Raw genomic sequence first — 27,068 nt, 5'->3', positions numbered from 1 at the left:
ATAAGCCTGTGACCTGGACATGTCCTAAGCATGGTGAGAGAGATTTTTTTGGAGATACTTAGGTATTCAGAGTTGCTATGAAAAACTTTTAAAGATAAACTTCGTATTTTGGGGTTTTATAAGAAACTGTGCCCTTTATGATCTGAAACTGGGACACCAAATAAAGATGTAGTGAATTGCTCTATAATTGGTGACTGCTTCTTAGATATTAAATACTCTTGTTAAATATTCTCAAGTAAAGTATGCTGTCACAGGTCCTTAAAAAAGGGCGAAGAAGTGCTTTTAAAACACAAGCTGCAACACCTAATTTTCCCCACTCCCAGACTTAGCCCTTACAACAGCTGCTGTTAAAATACACATGGCTTATTATAATGTGATATTTCAGATGTTTGGTAATATACCACATACTCTATAGCCAGTAGAGGGTGGAGGTTTTTTCTAATTTACATACAGGAAATGTATTGATTTTTGAAAAACTACATAGCCCTCTCCTGGGTAGATATGGGAAGTTGAAGACTAGAATTTGAAAGGACTTTAGTGAGACTTATTTCCTTTGAGGTATGGGTTATTGTTAATGAAGTGATGCTGAGCAACTAGAGAAAGACATTTTCCCTAGTCCTTTCAGAAGGGAATAGAGCTCTAAATTTAGGTAAGACCTTACAGATAAGTGTTGAAGAAAATATGTCTGTTTTTCTGTTGGAGAAGTAGAATCTATTAGTATAGGTGAGAGTGGGTTAGGATGGGGTGAAACATAATGTACAAAGACAAGAATTAACATTATAGATAGTGTTTTGGTAATTAATACAGAAGTGGATCAGATATGAGAGCTTTTAAGAAGCAAATGGTATAGATGGTGTTAGAGCTGTGTTGTATGTCTCTGTTTATGTTTCTGAGAAAGTGTGAGGTTAGCAGTTGAGCAAGAAGAATAAGATAGGAAGCTGTGCCTATTAAATTTTGAAGGTAGATGTCACAGAGTTGCAGTCAAAGGAAATGTCTGTCAAAAATCCTGAATTTGGGGAATAGGAAGAAATACGGGTTTCAGTCTCAACTCTTGTATTTTATAGATAAAAGCAAACAAAAGCATGTTGACCTTGCAGAATTGGTAAAATTCACATTGCTGGCAGTGTAATGCACTTTGATGGAGAACTGACTCTAGCTGTGGATGATTAGAATAATCTTTGTCAGGAGGGTGACTGGAATGAGACGAGAATTGCCTATACTGACAGTGATGACTTTGCAGATCTGAGTGAAAGTCCTGCTGTAGGACATAGTTGCCATTTACCAGGTTCCAGAATTGCACTCATCTTAACCAGCAGATACCTAATGTTGTCCTAGCACTTGCTGAGAAGCATCTAATTATTTGCACTGTTAATGATTTTGTGAATAAAATTCCTATGATTTGGTGAAAAACTTTGTGAAGGCATAGATCCATCTGGAGTAGTACCTTTCCAAAAGTGACATAAGACCAGATATGCCATTGCAGCAGTATCTGGAGAGGAATAACGCTTTGAGGGATGCTTGAGACCTCTTTTAACACTGAAGAATGGGCAAAGTTGCTTTGAATGTCCCTGTGTGTCTTGTATTAAGGTGTTTTCTGAATAGAAATGGTACATCAGTTTGCTTACATGGTTTTTTTTGTGCTACTGCTTTCCTACCAAAGAACAGCAAAAATTAAATCTAAATTTTTATAAAAATCCAACTAGTATAGTCTTTTAAAATAAGTATAGCACTGTGTGGGTGTATATATATATGTATGTATATATATGCATAAAACTTGTAAATTTAATAGGCATATATATATGTAAATGCACAAACAAACATACATGCATAAGTGTCCTTAGTTTTGTCTGCCCTGTGAAAAATCTTCAAAGAACTCAAGGTGTTAAAGTCCTGGTAACTAGATACTGTTTTGTCATTCATATAAATGTCTCTTAAAGTCTGTGTTTACTATGAGGGGGCAAAGAAAATGGCAGGATTATTTGCTTTACTGAAAATGCAGAACTATGCATGTTCAAAAGTAGTCTTACCCCTTTCTGCATTTTTTTGTCATTATAATTTGAAGTGATTTTGGTTGCGTTATGTTGTATCTTTTCTCCCCCAGCTTTTCTTGTGCAGTTTCAGAATATGTGATTTTAAATACATTACACTCCTGATGCCTGCTCAGTAGATTGTTTTCAGGATGTTCCAATAGATCAGAATGTCACAGTCATTAAGCCATATGTGTCATGCTGGCCACATAAGTCTTTCAGGGAGGTCAAGCTTTTCCTCTGAAAGTATTCATGTTATGGAACAAGATTAGGATTCCCTCTGGCAGGGAAGAGGCCACAAGCAGATTACCACATAGGACACGTTATGTGGCTACCTGCCTAGCTCAGAATAGGTTTACCTCTGCTGTAGTCAGCTTATCTCCTGAAGTGGATAGATTTTTTTTTTTAATCTCTCATTATGTAAGGAGACTGTTTTGTTAATTAACACAAAGTGGATTAGGAACCTGCTGACTTCTACTTCACTTAACCAAAGGGGGGCTTAATTATGTGCTGACCATTTGAGATGCAGTTCCGAATCTAAGTGGTTTGTGTGCAGTTCTTGCCATTGATACTTTTCAACAAATGTTGAAGTGAGGGATGTGCATCTCTAACTGATACTGTGTCACAATTGAACTGTGTTCAACAATTACTGTAGTCCAAGCTGGGGAATTGTAGTTACAAGGGAAAGTTTCTTCATCAAAAGTACTCAATTCTATACAGGGATGAAAAATTCACAGAATTAAATAAAAGGTTCTTTAATATCAAGTAAATATTAGTCAAGAATTTTGATGTACCTTGTTGCTTTTTGTATATTTTCCTTTGAATTAGTAAACGTTGAAGAACAGAGCCCCCTCCATTGGAAAGCAAGAAATTAATTTAATATCTTTATTCTTGCTGGTCAACAGCTATTGTGCTGTAACTTTGATCTGTTGATGGGGAGAAGAGGATGTTTAAATGAATTAATGAAATGAAAAAGACTTGTTAAGAAGTTGCTGAAACTTTTTTTTTAAATGAAATATTTTAATGTTATTTTGGAGTTGTTTCTGTGCCCACAAATGTCTTTGAGTTCACTGCTGTGTAGGGGCAAGAGTGTAATTATTATCATTGCTCAAGAGGGGAGAAGAGATAAAGTCTTGTCTCACTGAACAGTGCAAGCAAAACCTAAGAGTTAAATCTGTCATCAGGTTTCCATCTTCTAAGTACCTGCAGAAGACTTGACAAAAGCTTACTTTTTATATGACCAGTTCATCAGGTTCTGAAGACCCCACCTTAAATGTGTGCAGTGCATTTCAGGATTTTAAAGGATGTAGCTGAACTGTATTACGAGCTTGTTTCCAGTTGACCTAGTGATAGCAGAGATAGCAAAAAGTCTAGAAACTGGGAGCTGCACAGTTCTGTCAGTAGAGCTGGGTTTGATGATTGTCAGCACTTTGACTATTGTCATCTTCTTAGGGTGGTATTGCTGCTGTTCTGTAGCTTAGTTGCATGAAGTCAGGACAGAAAGGCATTGAACTTCCATACAATGTTAAATTGCAGCTTTTTCTATAAATATCCAATTATGTTTCTCCATGGTAAGCAGAGCTTCCACTTGAATATCACAGGAGTTGTGTAATTAAATTCTTTAAAAACAGTTAATGTTAGAAAGGTTTTGAATTCTAGTGTGTTGAATTTCATTTCATGACACCATGAATTGTCTGCTCAACTACTGATTACTCAAGGTATGCAAGTGTAAAGTAGCTATGGTGAGAGAGAAGCTTATGTATTTGGTCAGTCTGTGAAATGCTTTATTGGGCCTGCAGCGTTATCTGGACATAGGTTTGTTCCAAGGGTTGACTACAGGAATATATTCTGACATGTAAATGCATTGCTTATTCCTGTCATGAGTTAAAAAGAAATGTTTTCTTTCCTCATTTCTTGTCTGGTGGCAGTATTTGATGATGGTGATGAGAAGACCCTGAGACGCTCTTCCCTGTGTTTAAAAGGAGAAAGACATTTTGCTGAGAGTGAGGTAATTGAAGAGTTTTTATATTGCAGCTTTTTATATAGAAAATTTTAAAAGTGATACTTTTATTACCTGAGTTTTTAGTATGTTATGTGTATCCATGCTACTAAAAATGGGGATTATGCAAAGTGTGGTCCACAGGGGTCTGACTTACTCTTTTTTAAAAAGAAGAAATATAGTTAGATTCCACCAAACTATGTAAGTTAAGAAACAAAATCAGCATTTTGTCTTTTTCATTTTTATATTATTGATAATTTGTGCATTGTAGATCACACAAACACCATGCAACTACTTTGCATTGTATAAAAAATTACCTGTATTAGTGATGAAAAAAATCACAGTATACTTATGACATGAAAAGTAATATAATTTATAACACAAAAAACTAATGTAGATGTTTCTGCATAGTAAAGTTCTGCTGCATTTTTGATGGTCAAACCCAATTTGTAACACTTAATGAAACATAAAAGCTTTTCTTTCAAATGGCCAATAATAATAAGTTGCTGTTACTTGTTTATTTGACAACAGCTACCAGAATTTTGAAGCTGGCTGATGTCTTAGAGGTGATTTACACATTAAAGTATGCAAACATTTATAGTACATTCCAAATAATTGGAATTTCAGAGTGAGAGTTCTTCCTTCATATTATGTAAGACAATCTGGACGCATGGGCAGATTTATGTAAACATGTTTGTTTACTGGACAGCTGCTGAAGATGTTTTTTTTGTTCTACATAAGTGTGCTGTTACTGCAGTCAGCTGAGTTTGTTGTTTGCATACTGCATTCTTGTGAAGATTCAGGTATCTCCTAAATCAGGATTAAACATATGTTAAAAGGTGGGAGCCTAATTAGATGCCTAAATCTTGATTCCTATGGAAATGCTATAGTTTAAGGATTGTGGTATTCCTTCAACTAATTCTTTGTTATTAATGATCAGCACAACTGAAGATAAGATTTCTTCTGTTCTGTAAATAGTATTTTTGTATGGTTTCAGGAGTATTACCTTAGAGTGCATGGGTTGAAAAATTTGTGACCTGTGTGGCTGAATGAGAGTAATTCAGATTGTTTTGTCACATTCGAAGTAACCTTACATTCAGATGACTGGTACTTCTTATTTTTATCATCTTTTTTTTCATCTAAGCTGTTGATGTTTTGCCAGAAGTCACTGATTTGCAATTCACTGTCACCAGCTCTGAATGAAACATGTTGTACATTTCTAATAATTACCTTGTGATTGCACAGCTACACAGCAGGGAAAATTACATCTCAAATTTCTTTTGTAATTAGGCCAGTGCCCCACAGTTGTCTTGCTGATACTGCTTCCCAAGTGTGTGGTGTAGAATCTTTTAGGATGTCCACCACACTCAGAAGTAGTCATGCATTTATTTTTAGATTCTAAAAAGCCAGTTTTATTGTCCCTCAGTCAATTCTGTTTGAGACAGAATATTTCCGAGGTGCTTGTTGCTGTTACACATTGTAAAACTCATACATGACAAAGAAGTTGAAGTCCGAGGACTAAATTTAATTTGGAAGGCTTTCTGCCTTCTTTCAAAGAACAATAATAAGCGGCTGTACAAAAAATTATTGTGTACCAGCTGCCTTCAAATCAGGAAGGGTTATCATTTAAACAGGTAACAGCAGGCTTAAGGAGAGAAGATACTGCATGTCTATGAATTCCGTTTGTTGAAGGATTCTTCCTGAAGAGGGAAAGTTCTTTCTTTGCCTCTCTTTTTGTTTTGAGGCTGATAAAGCATCAATAAGCACCCTCCCAATTATCAATATAACAGCCTCTTTAAAATTGTTTTAGAATCTCTCTTACATATCAAAGTATGAATTACTAACAAAAAATTACAGTAAGTTGTCATGTTTGCTGCTGTTGAGCAGCAGCAAGCATTTTTTAGTAAATGATTCAGTATTTAGTCTAATTATAGGATAGGCAGAAAATTAATCTGATAGAGATGGAAAATGCCAGGTGAGCAGAATACCTGACACTTATTTCTCTGTGTTTTGATCGTCCAAAGGCAGGAATTCTGGGAAGAATTGTTTGTGTGTGTTTGACAAAAGTTAATTATTCAGAGGTGCAGAGAAAGTGTTGAAAAAAACCTGCAAAACAAAACATATTCCTTTTAGAAAATCTAAATGTGACATATATGATGTACTTCTGTATTTCTTTCGTAATGAGAAAGTCTCTGTTGACAAAAATTGCTTCAGTGAAGCAGGTGGTTTGGAGAATAACTTATGCCAGCTTTTTCTTATATATATGCATATGTGTTTTTTCATTTCGACAGACATTAGATCAGCTTCCACTCACCAATCCTGAACACTTTGGGACTCCTGTTATAGGAAAGAAAACAAACAGGGGAAGGAGATCCAATCATATGTAAGTTAAATATTTTGATATCTGTGCTGTGTGTAATCAATTCTGAAGCTTTCAGTATGTGTCGAGTTTTATTATTTGTATGTTCAGGCTTCTCTTATATAAAAGCAGGAGGCTGGATGAAAAATGTTGTTTAGCACTCAGTTTCAAACTCAGGTTCTTGTCTGTTGTTGCATACAAGCATTCCAAGTCTTCATGTAATCAATATTTTAAGTAGCACCAGGTATAGGCAACAGCTTTTTCTTGTTAAAAAAAAAAAAAGAAAAGGTGGCATCCCAAATGGAAATGTGACAGTGAATTGTATTGACAAACATCTCTGTAGTATTGTAAATATGTTGGACTCAAGCAAAATGTTTACAATGCAGTCCTTGTCCAGCTGATAGGAAGTCTTTGTGGAAGGTCCCAGAATTCTCCTGTAGACCTTTGGTTTCTCAGTCTCTGAAGGGTCTCTGAAGGGCTTTTAGAAATAGATGAACAGTATTACTGAATGGGTCAGGTTGGAAGGGACCGCAGTGGGGCATCTGGTCCAACCTCGCTACTCAGGCAGGGCCATCCTAGAGCACCTGGCACAGGATTGAGTCCAGATGGTTCATGAGCATCTCCAGTGAAGGAGATTCCACAACCTCTCAGGACAATCTGTTCCAGTGTGTAGTCACCTGCACAATCAAGAAGTTCTTCCTCATATCCAGGTGGAACTTCCTGTGCATCAGTTTTTTTCTCACTGCTTCTAGTATAGTTTGCAACAAAGCTTACTGATTAAAAAACAAGGTTCAAGATTTTTTGGTGCCGAAATTCTTGGTAGCTGTGGTCTTGATAAAGCCGTTTTACATAGTCCAGTGCTTATTCTTTATTGTTTGTGAGTGGGTTGTGAGGTTTTTGTGTGTATGTGTGGGTTTATGTGGGGTTTTTTTTGCTCTTTTCCTTAAAGCTTTTAGGTGTAGTGGCTTTCATGCTTGGGTCTTTGCACTTTCTAGTAGCTTGAAATAAATGTTGCTCTGTAAATGTAGAGGAGCTATATATTTACTCAGAAAGTTGTTGAGTTATTAATTTGTGAGGTAGTGAAGGAAAAAGCTGGTATTACCCAGAGAATGTCATTGTAGCATCCTTGACGTCTCTGACCGTACAGGATATTGTACAGGGTTGTACAGAATATTATTATGTCAGAAGCATCACACTTATCTTTATCTTGTTGTTAAAACTGAGTTAACTGAGTTTAAAGACACTTATACCAGTATCTGTGCAATTTGAGTTAGGAAGAAGTCTCTCCAAAATAGTTCTGGCTTTCTCTTTTAGTCTTTGAGGTTTTTTTCTTCCTGCAAGAGATTCTTGAGCCCCAGAAAGCAGCCTGAAAGGATTTAATACATTTTAAAAGAAGCCATTACTTTAAAAAAAAAGACATTTTGAGGGAAAAAAATTAAACAATGCTAAACCAAAACAATTATCATAACTGGAAATAACATAAATTCAAGATGGGGAAAAAGAAATTCTCCTTAAACTGTACATCTGTTACCTTCTGTTACACCAATGGTAACTGAGTTTTTTGTTGGTACTGAATTTTGTACTCAAAAGCAGTTATGTGACAAATGCAAGATAGCTTTTGAAGTGATGGTGGTGGTGCTCATTGAAGATGCTGTATATTTCTGAGGATTAACCTTTGAAGTGACTATTAAAAAAGGATATATAGAGAGTATAGAGAGCATCAAGAGGGTTTTCTGGTTTTTTTTTTTTTTGGTTGCAAGTAATTTTAGTTGGACTAGTTTATGTATTTAGACTTCTCATATGGTTAAAACCAGGTGCAACTTTGTACTTGAACAGTCAAAACAATGAGCCAGAACCCTTTTAAATGGAAATGCATTTGCATCTTGGCCCATCTACTTACATTCCAACACTTCATTCAATGTGAAGTTGAAAGTCATAGAAATGGTTCACTGCACATCTTTAAAGAACTGTTTAAGGATAAACAGACTTTCTCTTTGCTGTTTATCTTTGTATCTGATGTTTCTTCTTCAGAGATTTGTCCTCTCCCAAAATAGCTTTCCATTCTGTGTGGTTGTTAAAGTAAAAGCATAGACAGATTAAGAGGGAAAACCAAAACAGTTTAGCTTAACATTGGTCCAAAACTACAACAGTATTTTTGGACAGTGTTTTTGTAGGGTAGAATGGTTTCACTTTGAATACCCTGACAGTGCATTTGTCTTCCTCCTTGTGGGTGCATGGTGGTGTTTTGTTTGGGTTTTACATGTATGACTAGTAAATGTGCATTTCTGAGCTTGTAATGTTTGAATTGTTACTATAATATATTATAAATACTCACTTTTGTGCCAAAACACCTAACAGACAATTCAAGTCGCTGTTATTTGTGTCTCTTTGATAATATGCTTTGGATCTCCTGTAATTACAATAAGCAAGTGTTGAATAGTTGAGTTTTAAGTCTCTTTCTGTTGTTTAGTCCTGAAGAAGAATCTTCATCCTCTTCCAGCGATGAAGATGAAGATGATAGGAAACAAAGTGATGAGTTACTAGGAAAAGTTGTGTGTGTGGACTGCTTCAGTGTGGATAAAAAGAAAGTTCTGTGGTTTCCAGCTTTGGTAAGAGTTTCATCTTTATTATAATTTTGTACATCTTTTATCTTTTTCTAGGCACTGAGAGAGGTGTGGGGTTTCTTCATTTTGGTGGGTTTTGTTCGAATTTTAGAATGTGTTTTTTCATGTTGGACTGTACAATAACAGTCAAAGGAAATATATCTAGATATGTTTGTTTAAAAAAAGGGATTGCTAACATGGCCTTAGTTTTTCCAAACAGCCAGAGCTTGTTGACCTAATTCTAGCTCGGCACCGTGTTCAGTGATCACTATTGGACTAGAATTTCAGGGCTTTTTTCCTAGGCTATTGTATATCAATTTTCCAAATAACTGAGTTTTATCAAGGAAGGAAATACAAAGTACAGAGAGAGGGGAAGTTTAGTGATTACGTAAACATGATTTTTCAACATTCAATATAAACACGCTGGATAATAAAATCAAATGTGTTTTTCTTGGTCATTACACTAGGTAGTGAAATAGTGACAATAAATTTACTTTAAAATTTCATTGTAGCCTTTTAGTACCAGTATTTTTCTCTTTCTTTATTCTGGCTTAAAGACACTTTTTAAGAAATCAACTTCTAATAAAATACCACAGCTAGTCTAGTGATTGCATGTAGGCTCACTGATTGATTTGAAAATGAATATATTTCTATATGTGGCACCTTCTAGAACCATGCTTTTAAATTTTTATTTTATTTTTAATATTTGATTAATTCCTCCCTGGCAATGAAAGCTTAACATTTATCTAATTTCAGGGAGACTTGTGCTCTGCTTTTGAAACCATGCTGCACAGTAGCATTTAACTCCTCTTAGTAGGTGCAATAGCTCTCAATTGAAGCTTTCTGCTTGTCACCTGCTGTGTCTTGTAATGCAATCCAGCAGCTTTCCAGTAGGAATTCTTTTGGTGAAGTTTGTGGAAGAGAAAGAGTCACTGAAGTATTTTTTGCAAGGGAGAGGGCAGAATGTACAGCAAGGATGTACCATGTTTGCAGGAAATAGCTTTAAGAGAAGTTTTCGGTGATAAACAAGAAAAATTGAGATGTTTCTTTGCTGAAAGCTGTCATGAGGAGGATGCAGTATTACCTGCCTCACAGTTCAGTCAGAGAAGTGTGCAGTGAAAGTGGCTTGAGCAGTTTTATGTCACACTGCTGCGTTTGCCTTTCTGCCATGCCAGGTACCAGTTTCCATGGCCTGCTCTCTGGGAGGGGTTGGGCTTGCCTGTGGCTCCTGTGGTGCTGCTCATGACAGCTGTGGGTCAGACCCTAAAGAGGAGCTGAATTGTTGCTTCTGCTCCAAAGATATACTAAAGATACACAATTGTTTCTTTGTATTTCTTTTGAAGATTGGAATAGCTTCTTCTTCATGGAAAGCTTCCTGCAACAAATGAAAAGCAGTAGGGGGATAAAGTTTGAGGATGAAGCTTGTTAACTCTGAAATAGCTTATCCTAGATTAACTCTTACTTTAGTAATCAGGTTTATAGCTCTGCAAACAAACATCATAGTGCATTTAACCAGAAAAGCTGTGCCAAAGGGTAGATTTATACCTCAAATAGCTGCCTTTTTTCATTTGGCTTGGTTTTTTGTGTTATAATACCCTTTTCAATAGCTATGCCTCTTGATTTTTTTACCTTGTAAGCAGGTTACCTCTACTGTATCAACAAAGTAATCTTATCTTATTACTGATAAATTTTGCATTAACTTTGTATTATGGTAATTTCATGAATAATGTAATGAAAATTCAGGTTTAATGTGCGGAAGAATGTGTATCTCAGCATTATTTCTTATTAATGATATTATGTACAGATTCTTTGTGTATAAGCACAGAGGACATTGTGCAAGTTTATTAGGTGAAAACAAGTTCAGGGATTAATCCAAACCTTTACAGCAGGTAACAATTAAGATTAGCAGTGGAAACCAAGTACTTTGGAGATCACTCCTATAACCAAATAGATTATCCCTTACAAATTTAGAACTGTAGAAATCTGAATTTGGTTAAAATTGCTCTAAGGACTCAATGATTGACTGCATTGTTTTAATTCTGCATACATGTCTGGGTTGGTGGGGTTTTTGTTCACTTGTTTTTGTAAGTTCTGTGGGGAAGGGGGGAGTACAGTGACTAACTAGAATTGTAAAAGGGTCTGACAGTTGCTCCTTATGTCAAAGAGTGTGATTCAGTCTTATTCAAAGCCTCATAGCATTGTTTAGTTTGAATGTGTGCTTAAAGGCTTTTGAAAGGTGCAGTGAGGAAATCTGCCTGCAGCATTTTCAGAAAATTGAGTTTACACAGGATCATCTCTTTCATCCTCTGACTCCAGTGGAGTTTGTTTTGCAAGAAAATTGAGAACTTGATTCAGGCAAAATTGTGGTGATGTGGCTTGATGTAAAGGCACTAGATGGGGTTATGGTGTAAGGTGTTTTCCAACCTCTGAATGGATTTCTGACTACTAAAATCTTGATGCTTCTAGAAAAGCAGTTGCTAAAGCCTGAAGAGCCTTTCTCCATCTTTAAGGAGCTAGGAGTTTGCACTTGTCAGTTTTAAATAGAGGATGGTAATCATTGTCTTTTACCCTGATATTGCAAGCTGTATCTCAAGCATAATTTCAGTTAGAAAGTTGTCATTTCCTAAAGTAATTTTTTTGTAGAATGCATTGAATTTTGGAACTTGGTCTGTTGAATTTTATTTGTCTTGAGGACCATATTTAGCCTGTGCTTTGTGATATGTAAGTCTATTTCCAAATCACTTGGAACTTTTGACTTTAGCTCATAAAATGCTGCGTAGGTGGTGACCTATGTAAGATGGGGGGAAAAACTCAACTTTTGCCATTTAGTATCTTTGTATTTGGTGGAAAATTAGGACTGAAAGGCAAAAGTTGGGATAAGAGAGAAGAGGTATTTACCTGGGATAGCTTAGGGCTACAGTCATTTGCTGCTGCTTGAGATTTTGTAGCAGCCAGAATTTTCCTGACTTTCAGGGAGCAATGCACATTATGAGATATCAGATGAGTGATGGAGAGGGGTTGCTTTTGTGTGTCACTTTCTGGCAATTGAATATATATGTTTATTTATATAATTTTTTATTAAATTCTTGATGCTTTTTTATTAGTGACTTGTATCCTGATTTAGCAAAACTGAAATAGCTTTTAAAATTGCAACAAATAATATGTTGTCTCAATGCTAGACTTGATTAGTCTACTTCTTGAGTTAAAGAACCTATCATAATACTTGCACTTGAGGTGCTCTTCTCTCCCATGCAGATTACTTGTAAGTCTTCTCTTATAAAATTGCATTTCATAAATCCTTTAGCTTTTGGTTTTGACACTGTGTGTGATCACCTCTTTGCCATTTCCAGAAGTTTTCAGAAGAAGTCTGTAAGTCAGGTGGCAGCACTTGGAGAAATTTCTGTCCTTTTAGGATGAGGAGGAGAATAAGCTGTAGAGGCATGACAGATTGACATTTTGTCAGAATGCTGTTCTTATGTTTCTGGCAGCAGCCGTCGGTTTCCCTCTAGGAGCCAGCATGACCTCATGCATTCAGTAATTCCAGGAGGTCATTGCTCCTGTGTTTTGGGGGATCTCACTTGCTCTCATCTCAGGGTTGCCAATGAGAAATGAGCACAAAAGCTTTTAGAGAAGCACTGCTATTTACTGTTACTCTCTTGTTTTAGCTTTTCCTCTCTAAACTTTGCAATTGTAATATCTTTGCAGGTGGTTTGTCCAGATTGTAGTGATGATATTGCAGTGAAAAAAGACAATATTCTTGTTCGCTCATTCAAGGATGGCAAATTGTGAGTAGGAATGTTGAGTTTGATAATTGAGCAAAATTTGTACCTCAAGTGAAATGTGAGATGTGTTGGTTAAAGTATTAATAACATCAGTAAGCTCAGTGAGTTCCTGCCAAGATTTTTCTAATGTTTAAAAAACTGTTAACAGCCTACATGGTGATGAAATTAGTCTTGAACTTTGTCATTATTACTAATGGGATGCATAAATCTATCTGTCTTAGTTTTACTTCCATTGTTAAAATTGTGGGAAACCCAGCAGTATTACATGACTTCAAGAATGGCCTGAAACTCTTTCCTGCTGAGGTTGGAGTAGAGCAGTGCTTTTCAGGGATGTGGCTGTAAGCTTATCCAGCTCCAGGAGGGTCAGTGGGGATGTGTGCCTGCCTGCACGTACACCACGTGCACACACAGAAATCCTCTTTCCTGTTGGAAGGTACTAAGGCATATGTTTATCTCAGTCTAGGCTGCAACTGCATCTTATCATGCTCCTTGCAAAGAGCTCTAATGCTACTCAAAGTAGGAAAAAGGATAGAGAAACATAGGAAACCAGACTGGTATTTGCAACAAAATAAAGTTCTTTGTGTTCTTAAATTCACAACAGTAGAATTCTTTTTCTAGGTTTTAGTTTTTATTTCAAAAGTTGCAGCTATTTATTGTGCTTGGTTCAGTTCAACACAATGTTTTGCAAGAAGGATATTTAAATATTTTAACAGTTTTGTTGTGGTTTAATTACTTACTAAGTCTAGGGTATTGCTTTACCATTTGATAGTTTTTCAGGCATCAGTGCACATCACTCAAGGAACACACACAAGTGTCACCCTGGTTTTTTAAGATTTTCTAAGCCTTCTGATGTTGACATTATTGTAGTGAACTTTCTCACACACTTTCTGTAAATAACTCATTGTTTTGCATTCCTTTATGGAGGAGGAGAGAGTTGATGGACTGTTGGTTTGACCAGTGTCATTGGAGAGGTGTCACTGTCACCTTCCAATCCACTGTCACTTTTGTAAAACTATAAATATTGGAGTCAGAGAATAAAACTTCCCTTTTTTCCTTCACCTTGAGAACGGTGGTGTGCTTGTGTTCTCTCGTGTCCTATAGCGACACACAAGATGTGTGCACACAAGCACTTACCCACCCCCCTGTCCTCCAGAGCTGCAATTCAGATTTGCTTCCCTGGTTGTAGACAAAGTAGAAATCAGAAAGTGCTTTGTTCTTTCAATTTGAAAGTCTTTAATTTCATATTGACAATTTACACTAATACTCGTTTAAGCAAGATAGGGTTCTAAATTAATGTTAAATTAATGTGAGGGTTTAAAGTATTACATATATGGGAGATTCCAGAAACTACCTGTTTGTAGAAGTAGCATGCTTTCTTTAACATACACTATATGAATGCATATAGTTTAATCAATTTAATGTAAAAGTTTTGGGTTTAATCCAGTCACTAACACTGTACCACAGTAACACTATAGAATTGTCAAGATATACTTTGTATGCTTCTTATGTGTGTTTAGTAAGTGTATTATAATCTTAATGGGAGCTTTGTATTGTATAGTTAGTTTACCTTTAAAATATTTTAAATGTTTTTAACACTTTCTAAATTCTCCAGTGTTTCTGTGCCAAGAAAAGATGTCCGGGAAATCAGTGAAACTTCACCAAAGCCTGACGCTTTGTTAAAACAAGGTAAAAATAACTTCCTGTGAGAAACACTTGTGTGTATTTGCTTAGTTACATTAATCACTAAATCTAAATCACTAAATGGCAGATTGATTCATGTCTTAAAGATCCTAAAATATAGGATCTTTTGTTATAGAGTAATGTATTGAAGGAGAATGCTTATGGAAAGTTGGAGGAACTTTTTTCAAACAAATAAAACCTTACTAAATAAAACCCCCTAAAACAACACCCCGCTTGCTCTGCACTGGCTTTAAGTGTAGACATGCCAAACATGCACACATTGGCTCTATACAGTGTATTTTTCCTTTTGCTTTAGAACTTTATAGAATTATTTTCACAGTAATGCCCCTAATAGTTGTAAGTTGCCTTTATGAGCTTTGAAAATCTGGAATTGTGGGTGCATTTGAAAGTTTAAGCTTGTGTGATGAAACTCTTAGAGTTAGCTTGTGATTATTTCTTCCTTCTTGCCCTCCTTTTTTGATACATATAAACTGCAGTGTAAACCTCTTGGATGGGGGTTTCCTCAGTTAAATTTTCATATATGCCCTGTGCAGAAGATCCTTATTTGTGCCTGTAGACACTAATAAGGTAAAAATACTGGTAATATCTCTGAGTGCCTTGATGTACAGAGAACACTAGGCCAGTTTGACTGGATAAGACAAATAAGGATGGACAACATGGAATGGTTGTTGAGGATCTTTGAATGTGGAGAGGAATTGTTAGTTAGCAGTCTTTCCTTCTCCTCTTGCCTGTCACCCCTCATTACTGTTTTTTTAATTGAAATATTTGTGCAAACTTGATACTTCCTGCAGTGCTAACAAAGGCTGGTTCTTTTACAGCTTTTGACCAAGCACTTGAGTTCCGTAAAACCAGAACTGTTCCTAGTAACTGGAAAACAGAATTGAAAGAAGACAGCTCCAGCAGTGAAGCTGAAGAAGAGGAAGAAGATGAAAAAGAAAAAGAGGATAACAGCAGTGAGGAAGAGGCAAGTGAAGTTAGCAAAGGGCATAGTTACACAGCTGATAAAAATTAGCAGGAACATACATATTTAAGCAGGCCTTTTTAACATTAGGGGACATATAACATGTTAACATAGGCAGCACTGTTAACATAGGCATTATTGAGTAACTGGCTCTTTCCCTGATCTGCTGAGGAACTGCTCCACTCCATGCTACCTCTCTGGCTACCCTGTGTAATGAAGCAGAACTTTCAATCAAGGCATTAGCCCCCATGCACTCCACTTCCACCTTTCTTCTCTTTTTTTTCCTGCAATATGGAGTCACCACCTCATGCTTGGTTTTCTGTTCATCTGTTCTTTCCCCCCAGCCTTCTGTCCAGAAAAAAAAAATCAAGACCAGGAAAGAATTTCATTTCACAGCTGGCTGAGAGGCTGAAAGAGAGGCTTTTGAACCTTTTACTTCTCTGTACCTTCCTGTGGTACTCTAAATCTGTATCTGCCATAATCACTTTTTTCTCTCACTAGGGTTTGAGAGCTGTTCTCTTAATTTTCAAGCAAGTACCAGTAGTGCAGCAGACTTAATTTCCTATTAGTAGGGGAATTGTGAAGAAGAAACTGAACTGGTTTGGGTCTTAAATGGTTGTTAGGGTCCTTCCCTCAGTCCATCCTCTGTGGATACTGTGGCTCTGGCATACCAGAAAATAGTATATCATCTTCTAGTCATTCATTTCTTTAAAATATATTGGAAGACTGCAAAAGTGTGAAGTTATGACTTTGCCACCTCTCCATGCTTATAATTTCTTTTTGCCTCCTTTTTAAGCACTCAGAAGATTATCCAGCTCTGATCAAAAGTTTGCAAGGGGCAGACAGTGCTCTGCTTAGTATTTTGAGAAGCAAGGAATAGTTCCTTGGGCTCAATACAATTTCTGGACTTTGTCAGCATGTCCAGCTATGAACATGATGCATGTAGATAGGTTTGTATCTATGCAGAATGACACATCATCTTTATGTAGTGATCATTCCTGCACTACTTTTAGGTGAAAAATACAGAGCCTTTAGCTACAGCATTTGTAAACACTTGACCTTGTACTCTTTCAACACCTTCTCCTGAGCTCCTCTTAGTTGCATGTTTGTTTGTTTGAGCTAATCTTTCCATGTGCTAGACATATAGCTTTCATCTCAGACAAATATTTTAGAATCTACTGTATCACTCACCTCTTGTGATAATATCTTTTCCAGTAAACAGTGATTTCAGCCATTTGTTGAACTAGGAAGTTTCTAAAACAGGCAAATTATTTGTTTTTTGTTTTTTTTTTTACTTCTCTTTTTTCTTCTTAGCTCTCCTTGGTGGTCAGTGGCATGTGTGTCTCCTCTCCACCCATATTTGAGCAGTTTCTGCAACTTCTTCTCTTGTTTTTGTTATTTTGTCCCTGTATCCTCCTGGTTGTCAAGCAGCATCTCTTCCCAAACAGGACCTGTGGGCCTGCTCTTGGGACTTTAGCCACCTGCAGGTTGTTTTACTGCTTCCCAGGACATGATGGCTTCCCCCAGGCCATCCTTGTGGTCCTACTACCTGTAAACCAGAACAAAACAGAAAACCCAAGCTCTTAAAGATGTCACCACGGACTTCAAAAATAGATATGTCTGTGACATAGACATGTTCACTCCATTCTGTATATACATACATAGATGCTCTTCTATATCTCATATCTATCTATATACATGCTTCCATCCTATATAGATAGGAGTTGACATGCAAATCCTCTGTACTTATCTTCTGAGAAAAGTAGTTGCCTTGTTGGGTTTTTTTCCCCCTAATGGAAGAGACTGGAAGATGGCCTTCCTTTGCTTTCCAAAATCTGACGGTAGGTAAAAGAGACGTCAAAGACCTCTCTCCCATTGCTGTACTATAGTACTGTGTGTGTCGCAAAAAACTTGTTGTTGTTTTCCTGGATTTTATTATCCTGTGTAGAAGCCACTTTGTTTTGACTTGTAGCATAGACAAATACATTAGGGACTGCAGAGTGACCAGCTAGCACTCTGGTTGTGTAACTTGAAAATAAGCAAATAGGACAGTGTGATATGCCTGCTTCAAAGCATTATCTAGGAAACCTTGTTGTCTGAGTGGATTGAGAGATTATTAACAGATACTATTTGTAAAGTATAATACATACTGACTCTGTAGAGATTCTGAGAAAGTGTAAATGCTTTTCAGAGGCATGCAGGGTCCTAGGCTTTCCATGTTAGCACACTTCTGTAGAAAGTTACTTTGTTCTCCACTGGAAAAATAATTAAGGAGTGTTCCTTGACTTGCCATTCTGGCACCTCTGTGAATTATCACATTAGAGATGTAGGATAGAGAAGGGTACCTTCAGGCATTGGATTGTATAGTAGGAAAGGAGTGTTTTATTCAGCCTCTTCATCACCTTTACCTTATTTCGCCCTGTATTTAAAAAGAAAACATTCCTTCCTCAAAATATTGTTGGGTTTCCTGAAGGTTTTGTTCAGTGACGCCTGTCACCCCTCCCCTAAATGTTCTGTGAGACTAATGTGTTATGGCAAGTTTTTTCTTACTGATAAGGAACATGAGAAACCCAAGTAGCTGCTCATGATCTGTTTTTCATGATCCAGCAAATGCTTGTAAAAGTCTGTTCCAAGTACCTGCTGTGGGAGTTGGAAAAAAAAAGAATTAAAAGAATTATGCAGTTTTGGAGTTTTATTCCACAAGTAATTTGTTTTCCATGGCCTGTGTAATATGAATGTTCTTAACTAGGCTTTTATCTGAACTACATGCAGAGCTGCAGCACCACCTTGTACCTGTCAGAGAAGAATTGGGCTAGATGTGCCAATCTGTGGTGCCCCTGCCCTGTGAAAAGGCTCTCTAGTATATTGGTTACAGTTCTTTACCCAGCCCATCAAAGCTGCCTGCTCTGAGCTCTGCTGGTACACTGGATGTCAAATGCCCATCATGTAACGCCCCTTGCAGAGACTTGCCTCTTGCATTGCCCTTGCAAGACTGGAGTATTTTCATTGCATTTCTGTTGGTAATTATACCTGAAGGGTAGCTGTTGCAGCATATTGTGAATGCTGGTTCTTAATTTTTTTGCCTGTTTGCTCTGATGTCATCCAAGTGCGTTTAATGGGTAAGAGGAAGTGCAGAATAAGAAAAAACCCTACTCCTTGATAATAGTTACAGCCTTTCCTGACCTTATTTTCAGCTGTACATCTCTATATTAAATAGATTCAGTAGATGTTGGAGGGCTTGAGGTTTGTTTTTGTTTGTGTGTGTTTGTTTTTCCCAGTTCTGTTTAGTAATGATACTCTGTTTCAGTTGTTTTTTTCAACTGTCTTAGTGTGACTTCAAAGACAGTATGTTTTTTCCCCTTGCTTCAGGGTAGGTGAAGCTTTAAGATTTAGCGCAAGGGAGACTGTTGAAGAATGGAAATTCTAAACATGGAATGCAAATACACCAAAGAAAAATAATATACTTTAGATTACTGAATAACTAGTTATTTTTGGAAACTCTACGGGTAGTATGAAACATTAATCAACTCATATTTGGTGTATTGTTTTGCAGTAGCTCAGTCATCAGAATTTGAAATATTAATATCTTATTGCTACTAGTTGTGACAAGCCCCATTTCCAAAGAAATTATGAGGTGTTAGAAAGTAAGCCATAGTGCTTTGTTATGAAACTGCACTGTTTATTAATCTAAGTAAATCTAATACAAAGGTTTATTAGTGCAATGAACTGAACTTCCAAAATATCCATTGTTATTTCAGTTCTGGGATTGATCCTGCTCAGCACGCGCCCAGCTGGTGCCCCATGGCAGTTCGCATGCAGTGCCATTGGCTGCGGTTTGCCAGTGCAGTGGATTAGAACTCCTAAGAAAGTGCAAGCACCATTTGCTCTTTGACTTCACCTCTGAAAGTGACGTAGTCTGTCCAGGAACCAAGGAGTCACTTAACTGCAGTAGAAATAGAGCTGACATTTCTGATAGAATCTCTTGATCATTACTAGCGCTGTCTCCCAGACTTTCTGCATAAATGGACGAAATTGAGAACACCTCTTTATCTATGGTGTCACTTACGATACTTCAGTGATCAGTCAGAAATCCAATCTTGATGTATGTTTACAGTCAATGTTTTATGTATTTTGAAACACTGTAGTTTATAAAACTTGGTTTCATGTGGCATAGCGCTGAGAGCATGTATCTCTCTGTGCCATATCCTGTTGCTGACTACAGTAAAACAAACTTAAACATTTAAACCGAAGTTATCACTGCCTTATGTTTCTTAATGAAGAAGTGTAACTCAGAATGGTGACAGTTTTCTTTCATGCATTGCTTTAAACAGGAGGAAATAGAGCCGTTTCCTGAAGAACGCGAGAACTTTCTTCAGCAATTGTACAAGTTCATGGAAGACAGAGGTAGGCATTTTAATGAGCAGTACTTTAAAAAATCGAGCCTGTAAACTAGTAGTGCTTTGCAGTACAGTTTTGGAAACAGGGAAACTATGCTTATGCCTTCTGTCTTCCCTTCTATTTGGAAGATGAGTCTGTCACTTGACTCATCTCCTAAAATGCAGTCCCAGATTTCTGCTTTCAGAAATAAATGGATATATATAAATATCTATCCTATTATGTTTTGCATATATTGTACTGTGTTTGCTATAGTGTACTTATAGTGTGTATAATCAAACATTTAATACTTTCAATCATAATAATTTATATTCTCAGTTTAATAAATTTAAAATACTGACACATACATCTTTTAGGTCATGGAAAAATACATTTCCTTTGTGCTAATTTTCTTTTGTGAATCCTGCTAACTTAAGTGCATGAACATTATCCATAGACTGAGATGTTTTTGAAAGCCAGTATCAGTCATCATGTTAAATCTTTACCAGGTTTTTATATATTACAAGAAAAGGCAGGAGTGAGGGTATCTGTATTTAAATTACTATTATAACTGGTTAAATTAGCATCTTCTTATTGCCATATGAGTTAAAGTGTTCACAAGAGATGACAATGTGGTAGCTACTACTAGTACAGTAGCATAGGAAGTTTCAGCTCTTGAAGCATTATGGGTTTGCTCCTGTTGAGAGTTGGTTTGGGTTTTTTTAAATCAGTGAAAGGACTATTGCAGTTTCAGGTGTAATTGTTTCAGTGGATGAAATAAAAATACGTACAGTATAGTTAGCAAGAAAATTTGCATCATTTCTGCATGTTCAGTAATGTATGGAAGAATGTATATATATGCATTAAATAACATTATATATATGCATTAAATAACAGAACCCATTTTCCCTCTAGTTCAGTAAGACTGTAGAGTTTAAGTTTAATGAAAAGAAAGTACCAGATGCAGGAGATGGAGTTTAAAATATTGTATTTAATAATAGTGCATATGATGTGAATTTCATGTTATTCTGAAAAAAATATTTCAAAACACCCTAACAACTGTTTTTGTTACCCAGGGACTCCCATTAACAAACGACCTGTATTAGGATATAGAAATTTGAATCTCTTCAAATTATTCAGACTTGTACACAAGCTTGGAGGATTTGATAACGTGAGTATTAGTATGATGAGTACTCCAGAGCCATAAAACCTGAGGATGCTCTTTATTATTGTGAAATAATTTATTACTCTGTGAAGTACTGATAAATAGCACAGGACCATTAGATGTATAAGTTTTCTACTATGACTGCATAAGACACCGTGTAGCTCTAAAAGCCATGTTTTAACATGAACCAGAACTAGTTAGAAGCTAAACAAATTATACATCTACTCAACATGTTTAATTATTGCTGCAAAAAAAATCAGCCAGCACATGTGTTTTTGTAATACTTCAAGAAACATTTGTCTGATAAAGTTGTTACCTCCATGTGAAAGGAGTCACTGCTCAGTAAAATCTCAAAGACAACCAATTTAGTGGCCTGATGTGAGGCCCTTCATTTTTATTTATTTTGGGCAGTGTAAAGAAGAATTTGAGACTGGTCTTGGGAGGAGTAATTGAAATACACTGATTTCATGGCCAAGCAGATTCTGTTTGTGCTTTGAACTGCTTCCCATGAATGTAGCCTGCCAGCTTAGGAGGTCTGTTTGTGCAGTGATGCCTTTCTGACAGGCAGGACAGGATGTGGTACTGGGTGTTGCAGTACATCTGCTTTACCTTCACAGATGGTTAGAAATGGGCACGTCACGGGTCTTTGTCACCAAAGGGCATGCTAAGGACATAATGACAGACTGGTAGGCACTGTGGCTGGTGCAGTACTACCAGGGCTGAGTACTGCTAATGCTTTGACTTCTTTTTTTCTTTCAAATTTAATTAAAATTCTAGCTCTGATGCTTAAGAATTACTTTAAATATAAAATAAAAAGAAAAGATGATGTACTGATTTTTCTGATAGCTATATTTTCTTTCCTCTGTTTTATTGCCACCTGGAGAGGAAAGCCTGCTGTGGCTTGTTGCATTGCAGAAATGCTAAATTGCTTAAAGTGATTACATTAGACAGCAGTTTGCATTACAGTGAAATACTGTGTGTGTGATAAATAGTAATTTTATAGATCAGAGTAAATTACTTACATTTATTTTCTGAAGCTGTAAACTTTATCAATTTAGTTTTTTTGTCAGTGAATTAATTCAAAAACAATGACTTCATTGTCTTTAACAGATTGAAAGTGGAGCAGTGTGGAAGCAAGTTTATCAAGATCTTGGAATCCCTGTATTAAATTCAGCTGCAGGATATAATGTTAAATGTGCATACAGAAAGTAAGTGACAAAGCCATGTAGTTTATGCTAAAACTACAATGAACTGAAGTGATGCTGTGTTAGGGGTAATATACATAAAATCCATAACTCTTTGTTTATAATGCAGTTTTAAGGCTTTAAACCTCCTGCCCATGTTTAGCTTCTCTAGGTTGGATTTTCCTTCTTTAGTCAAACTTGCTTATCACAAACAATTTTTTTTTTTTTAGATATCTTTATGGTTTTGAAGAATATTGTACATCAGCTAACATTGAATTTCAAATGGCATTGCCAGAAAAAGTGACAAACAAGCCTTGTAAAGACTGTGAAAAAGAAAAAGAATTGAAGATGCGTGAAGATCCAGAGCAGGATGCAAAAGAGATAAAAGTGGACAAGGACGAGCGCAAGCAGGAAGAAGTAGCAGTAGTACAACCAGAAGAAAAAAAGTCAGCTGAGAATGATAATGAAAGTAAAGAAAATGATAAGCCCTCTGTTCTGGTAATATATTTTAAAGTTCATCTTGTATCTTGTTTATAAAGTCTGTTGGTGTGTTAATAACCATGAATTAATATAAAGATGGAAATTTCTATGATGGATTTAAAATAAGACAAAAGCTCACTGTAAACCTAATTCAGAACAAGACCTTTGAGCTGTATTTACCCTAGGTGCCTGTTTTTGGGGGTCATGATGTCAAAATGTCCGACTTGTTAGAAAACAGGTCCAACATTTCATTTATTTGAGGGCTTCCTGGGTGAAATGGAGACTAATTAGCATCCAGCTTTATCTTTATCTGGGTAATGCATGCTCACAGCTAACTATATTGCTGATATTTTCATCATCCATTTAACTATGTAAATACTCATAATAATACTCATAAATACTGCTGTTACTTTGGTGTTCCAATGAAACCAGTGAAGCTCTACAAAGACCTGGGCCATATTATGTACACATGGTCTAATATAGTTTAGTGGTTCAGAGAACCAAATGTTTATACCTTTTCACAATCCACTGTTGACTCAGTGGCTTTAGCAGAGGAAGTTCAGGGCCATAAACTGATGTGCTGCACTGTACAGGCCTTGGAGTTTGCTGTGGAAGCAGTGTGGCTCCTCAAGTCAGTGTGCAACACAGCTGTAATGTGGGCTGGTATTCTCTGGGAGCAATCTCACACAGACCAGTACTAGTATTTCTGCATCCCAAATGGAAACATGCTTTGTGAAGTGTTTGTCTTTGGGATTGCTTTGCAGTCCAGGTCCAAGAGCTGGATGCCAATATCATTGTGATAAAACAAGCTAGGACCCTGGCTGCAGCTTTAAACTGTTAGGATTAGCTTAACACTTTCAAAAGGAAAAGCAGCAGAGATGCTGTAATTTTAGGACAAGCCCCACACCGTAGCATTGTCTTGCTCTTACGACTTCGGTGTGTTTTGTCTGCCTTTTCTTAAATCCTTTGTTTTCACCTTGTGAGTTGACTAAAGGTTTTGTTGTCCTAGGGAAACAAAAAAAATTTGCCAGATTCTGTGTTTACTCAGCCTGATCAAGAAAAGGACTTAAATGTAATCAAAACTGAAGATGAAATCAAATTGGAGGATAAAGAAGAGGAGAAGATCAAAGAAATGGAAAATTCTACAGTAAATGCAGATGCTGAAGAAAAAGAAAAATCAGGGTAAGTTATGCTGTTTCTAATCAAATGAGACATAGGCATTTTTTTAATTTTAGTCTTGTAATTTGAACTTCAAATCAGACATGCCTTTGTTAATTAGACTTGTGTCTTCCAGAGACCAATGTGTTCATAACTTTGTTGTGGTTAGGCCGTTGAAGTTCATTGATCTGTTTTTAAAGGAAAAGGCACCCTAAGCTTTATAGGTTCCAGGACTAAATGTAAGCTGAGTGAGAGCAGAATATACAAAGCATAGGTCACTATCTGATTTAATACAAAAATATTGCAGTCATTGCCAGGAGTATTTTCATACTTGATTTTGGTACAAGTATAAGGCAAACTTGTGGTTTGCCACAAGCTTTTGCTTCTGGACAGGGGTGTGTAACGTGGGAAAAGATGGAAGTACCTTGCATTGCTCAGTTAACAGCCTTGCTGTTGAATAGGCCTGGTACTGGCAGGAGTCTCTTGTGCAGACCTTCAGACAGGTGTTTTGAAAGTAGGAGATGGAAATAATAGGGATGCTCAGGGCCATCTAATCAGTGAGTCTGTGTGAATCATTTATCATTTGGTTCATGGAATGGGCAGGTTTTCCTGTTTCAGTGCAGGAAAATCTCACAAGTGTTTTTCAGCAGCCACACAAAAAAGTTACAACCAGAACATAGTCCTCATTAATCCCCAGTGTGTTAACAATTCGTATTCTTACAATTAAAACTCTCATACATTATGATTTCTGGTATTAAGAACACAACAATTCCCCTTAGAGGTCACATAGATCGCTTTTAATACAGTATTTGTCTTCAGTAAAACCCAGTAACAGATGCTTAAGGGAGAAGCTGTTACAAGAGGGAAAGCAGATAATGACACTTCCTTATACTTTCACAGCAATCTGTTTATCAGGGACGTGTTGGGTTTTGTTGGGTTTTTTGTAGTTAATACCATCTGTTGCCTGACCAGTAATTCCTTTGTTCTTTCCAGCAATTTTGTTGATTAGTAGATCAGCTGTCTTGTCTTGATCTTCTGTGTAAATATTATTAGCTCTTAATGCTTCTTCTGGCCCATTAAAAATTGTGGCCAGAATGTCGTGGTTTAGTATATTAATTTCTGATTTATTGGTAGTAGTTATTTTATTTTAGATTTTGACTTTTTTAGTGGATTCTGGAATGATCCTTTTGTAAAAACTTTTTATCCTCCTGAATATTTTCAGTGAGATTTCATTGACAATTTCTGTAACTCAGAAATGCAGAATACAGAAAAACCAAGTTTACCTGAATTCAGTTGAAGAGCCTTTTCTTTATGGATGTGATTTTGTTTGTGTCCTATGTAAACTTTTCTTTTTTAAAATACTAATTGCTGGACTTTGTTGCATTTGCTATTTTTAATGTGAACTAGATGAGTTGTACTTTAACAGGTTTGCAAGATTTTCAGAATTATTAAAGACTGATTTTACAATGCTGCTTTCAAAATATGGAGCTAAATAGATGGAAAACTTTGCAATGCTCAGAGAATAGCAGTTTTTAAAGTTCTCTAAATTCTGTATTTGTATGTGTGTATGTTTGTGGTGTTACTTTGTTTATTTATATACCTGAAAAGTATGGTGGTTTCATGCTTACCATGCTGGAGCAGTAAATGGTACATGAAAAGTTAAAAGCTGCATATGCTTGTCAGTAATCCTTTATTTTAATTTTTGTAAGTTGGGGTGTTTTTAAACCCAGTTCATGTCAATTTGCATTATTTATTGCATCAAAAATGTTATTAGTCTTCCCGGTTTTTTATTTATGAAAACAACAAAAATCTGTAGAGAATTTCCTTTCAAGTTTTCCCAATTCACCTGATAGCAATTGAGTGAATTCTTTTCCCTCTGCTCCTCCTTACTCATCGGACTGGAAAAGTCTTCCAACTAGTATTTTTGCTATTATGACTCATGGAAGATTGTAATGAGTTGCTTAGAATGGAAAGAATAACTCTAAAAAGAGGTGTAGGTGGTGATGTGGTCATTGCTGGGAGGTATGCTGTGTTTGAAGGGATAATTTAAATTACAATAGTTGAACACTTATAGCAGGTAATTGTAAGTATTTATAAGCAGTGTTATTGTAGTAGCACTGTTAGCATGATTACTTTTCCCTTCTACCCTCTCAGATAGATAGGGAGTACAAAATGCACTTGTATCAGCTTTAAAGAGTTTTTAAAAATGTCACTGTCATCCTAAGTGCTAACATAAAGGCTTAAAGGAAATTTATGGGGCATCGTATTAAATGTTATACTTCCCTATACCCGACTTCATGGATTAGAAGTGGCAGAACTTATACAAAGGTGGAAATACTGTGGTTGGAGTTGTTTGTTGAACTGAAATGCAAAATGAAAGCAGGCATTTTTAGGTAGAAAACTAATCACACACACCAGTACCTGAAATGTAATCAAAATAGATCAGTGTGAAATTCAGACTGAGCTTTTGTTATTTGGTGTATTTAAAATGCCTTCCTATAATTTTTTTTTAAGTTATGGACCATTTGTCCTTCACAGTCCTAACAAAATAGCTAAACAAATTAAATCTAATGTTATATTAGGCAAACTTTTAGAGTTTTCTCTTTGTGTTTATATCTGTAGGACTTTGGACATGTTCATGTAGCTTGTCTATAGACACAAGGAACCATGAGGATAGAAAAACTTCTGGGTTTCTTCTTGCTGACTTTCTTATGGGAGGACTGGATGTAATTCCCAGCTTCCAAATCTCAGGAAATACTGCTGGAAGCCAGGCTTGTTTATTTTCTCCAAGTTTTGTTTCTCAGTGCAATCCCATGCATCTCAAATTTGAGATTGCTACCACTTGAATTGTATGATTCCACCTACACAGACTTTAACAATATGATGAAGAGGAAGAAAGGCTGAACTTCCTCTTCCTGTCTTCCCCAGAGTGCCAGTTTCTTGTGTATCTGTGAGCACTGAGAGTAGAGATTCAAAGGGCACTTTGCCCTTTATTCTGTACATGTTTCTCTAGTTCGCTTTTTTTCTATGTTTTCTTTTTTCCTGTGACTAGTGGAAGATACCTGTGCTCAATACAGGTTGTACAACTTGTGATCATTAAAACAAGTTTTAAAAAAAGCCAGTAATGTGTCTGTCCCAGAGGGTCCTTTACAAAACTGATTTTGTAAATCATCCTTTTACATAACATGCAAAAAATAGTTATACTTGGCCAATGAATAAAGAAGAAATTTCAAAATCCTTCTTCTTCAGAAGTTCCTACAAACTTGATGTTGTGG

General features: G+C 36.4%; 1 protein-coding gene across 3 annotated transcripts in view; it reads left to right on the top strand.

The window, feature by feature from the left end:
- Positions 1 to 27,068, top strand: part of ARID4B (AT-rich interaction domain 4B) — an 88,167-nt gene that overhangs the window by 35,704 nt on the left and 25,395 nt on the right. For all 3 annotated transcript variants that reach the window (XM_058801072.1, XM_058801070.1, XM_058801071.1), the window contains exons 6-16: positions 3,956 to 4,035; positions 6,318 to 6,409; positions 8,856 to 8,994; positions 12,694 to 12,773; positions 14,383 to 14,456; positions 15,290 to 15,435; positions 19,764 to 19,836; positions 20,883 to 20,977; positions 22,082 to 22,179; positions 22,386 to 22,653; positions 23,645 to 23,817. In XM_058801072.1, coding sequence (XP_058657055.1) covers positions 3,956 to 4,035; positions 6,318 to 6,409; positions 8,856 to 8,994; positions 12,694 to 12,773; positions 14,383 to 14,456; positions 15,290 to 15,435; positions 19,764 to 19,836; positions 20,883 to 20,977; positions 22,082 to 22,179; positions 22,386 to 22,653; positions 23,645 to 23,817 — 1,318 coding nt within the window. The remainder of the gene's footprint in view (positions 1 to 3,955; positions 4,036 to 6,317; positions 6,410 to 8,855; positions 8,995 to 12,693; positions 12,774 to 14,382; positions 14,457 to 15,289; positions 15,436 to 19,763; positions 19,837 to 20,882; positions 20,978 to 22,081; positions 22,180 to 22,385; positions 22,654 to 23,644; positions 23,818 to 27,068) is intronic.

The sequence above is a fragment of the Ammospiza caudacuta genome, chromosome 3 (genome assembly GCF_027887145.1).
Source record: "Ammospiza caudacuta isolate bAmmCau1 chromosome 3, bAmmCau1.pri, whole genome shotgun sequence".
Taxonomy (NCBI): domain Eukaryota; kingdom Metazoa; phylum Chordata; class Aves; order Passeriformes; family Passerellidae; genus Ammospiza; species Ammospiza caudacuta.
Note: the sequence above shows the minus strand (reverse complement) of the source record. Positions and strands in the feature narration are given on the sequence as shown.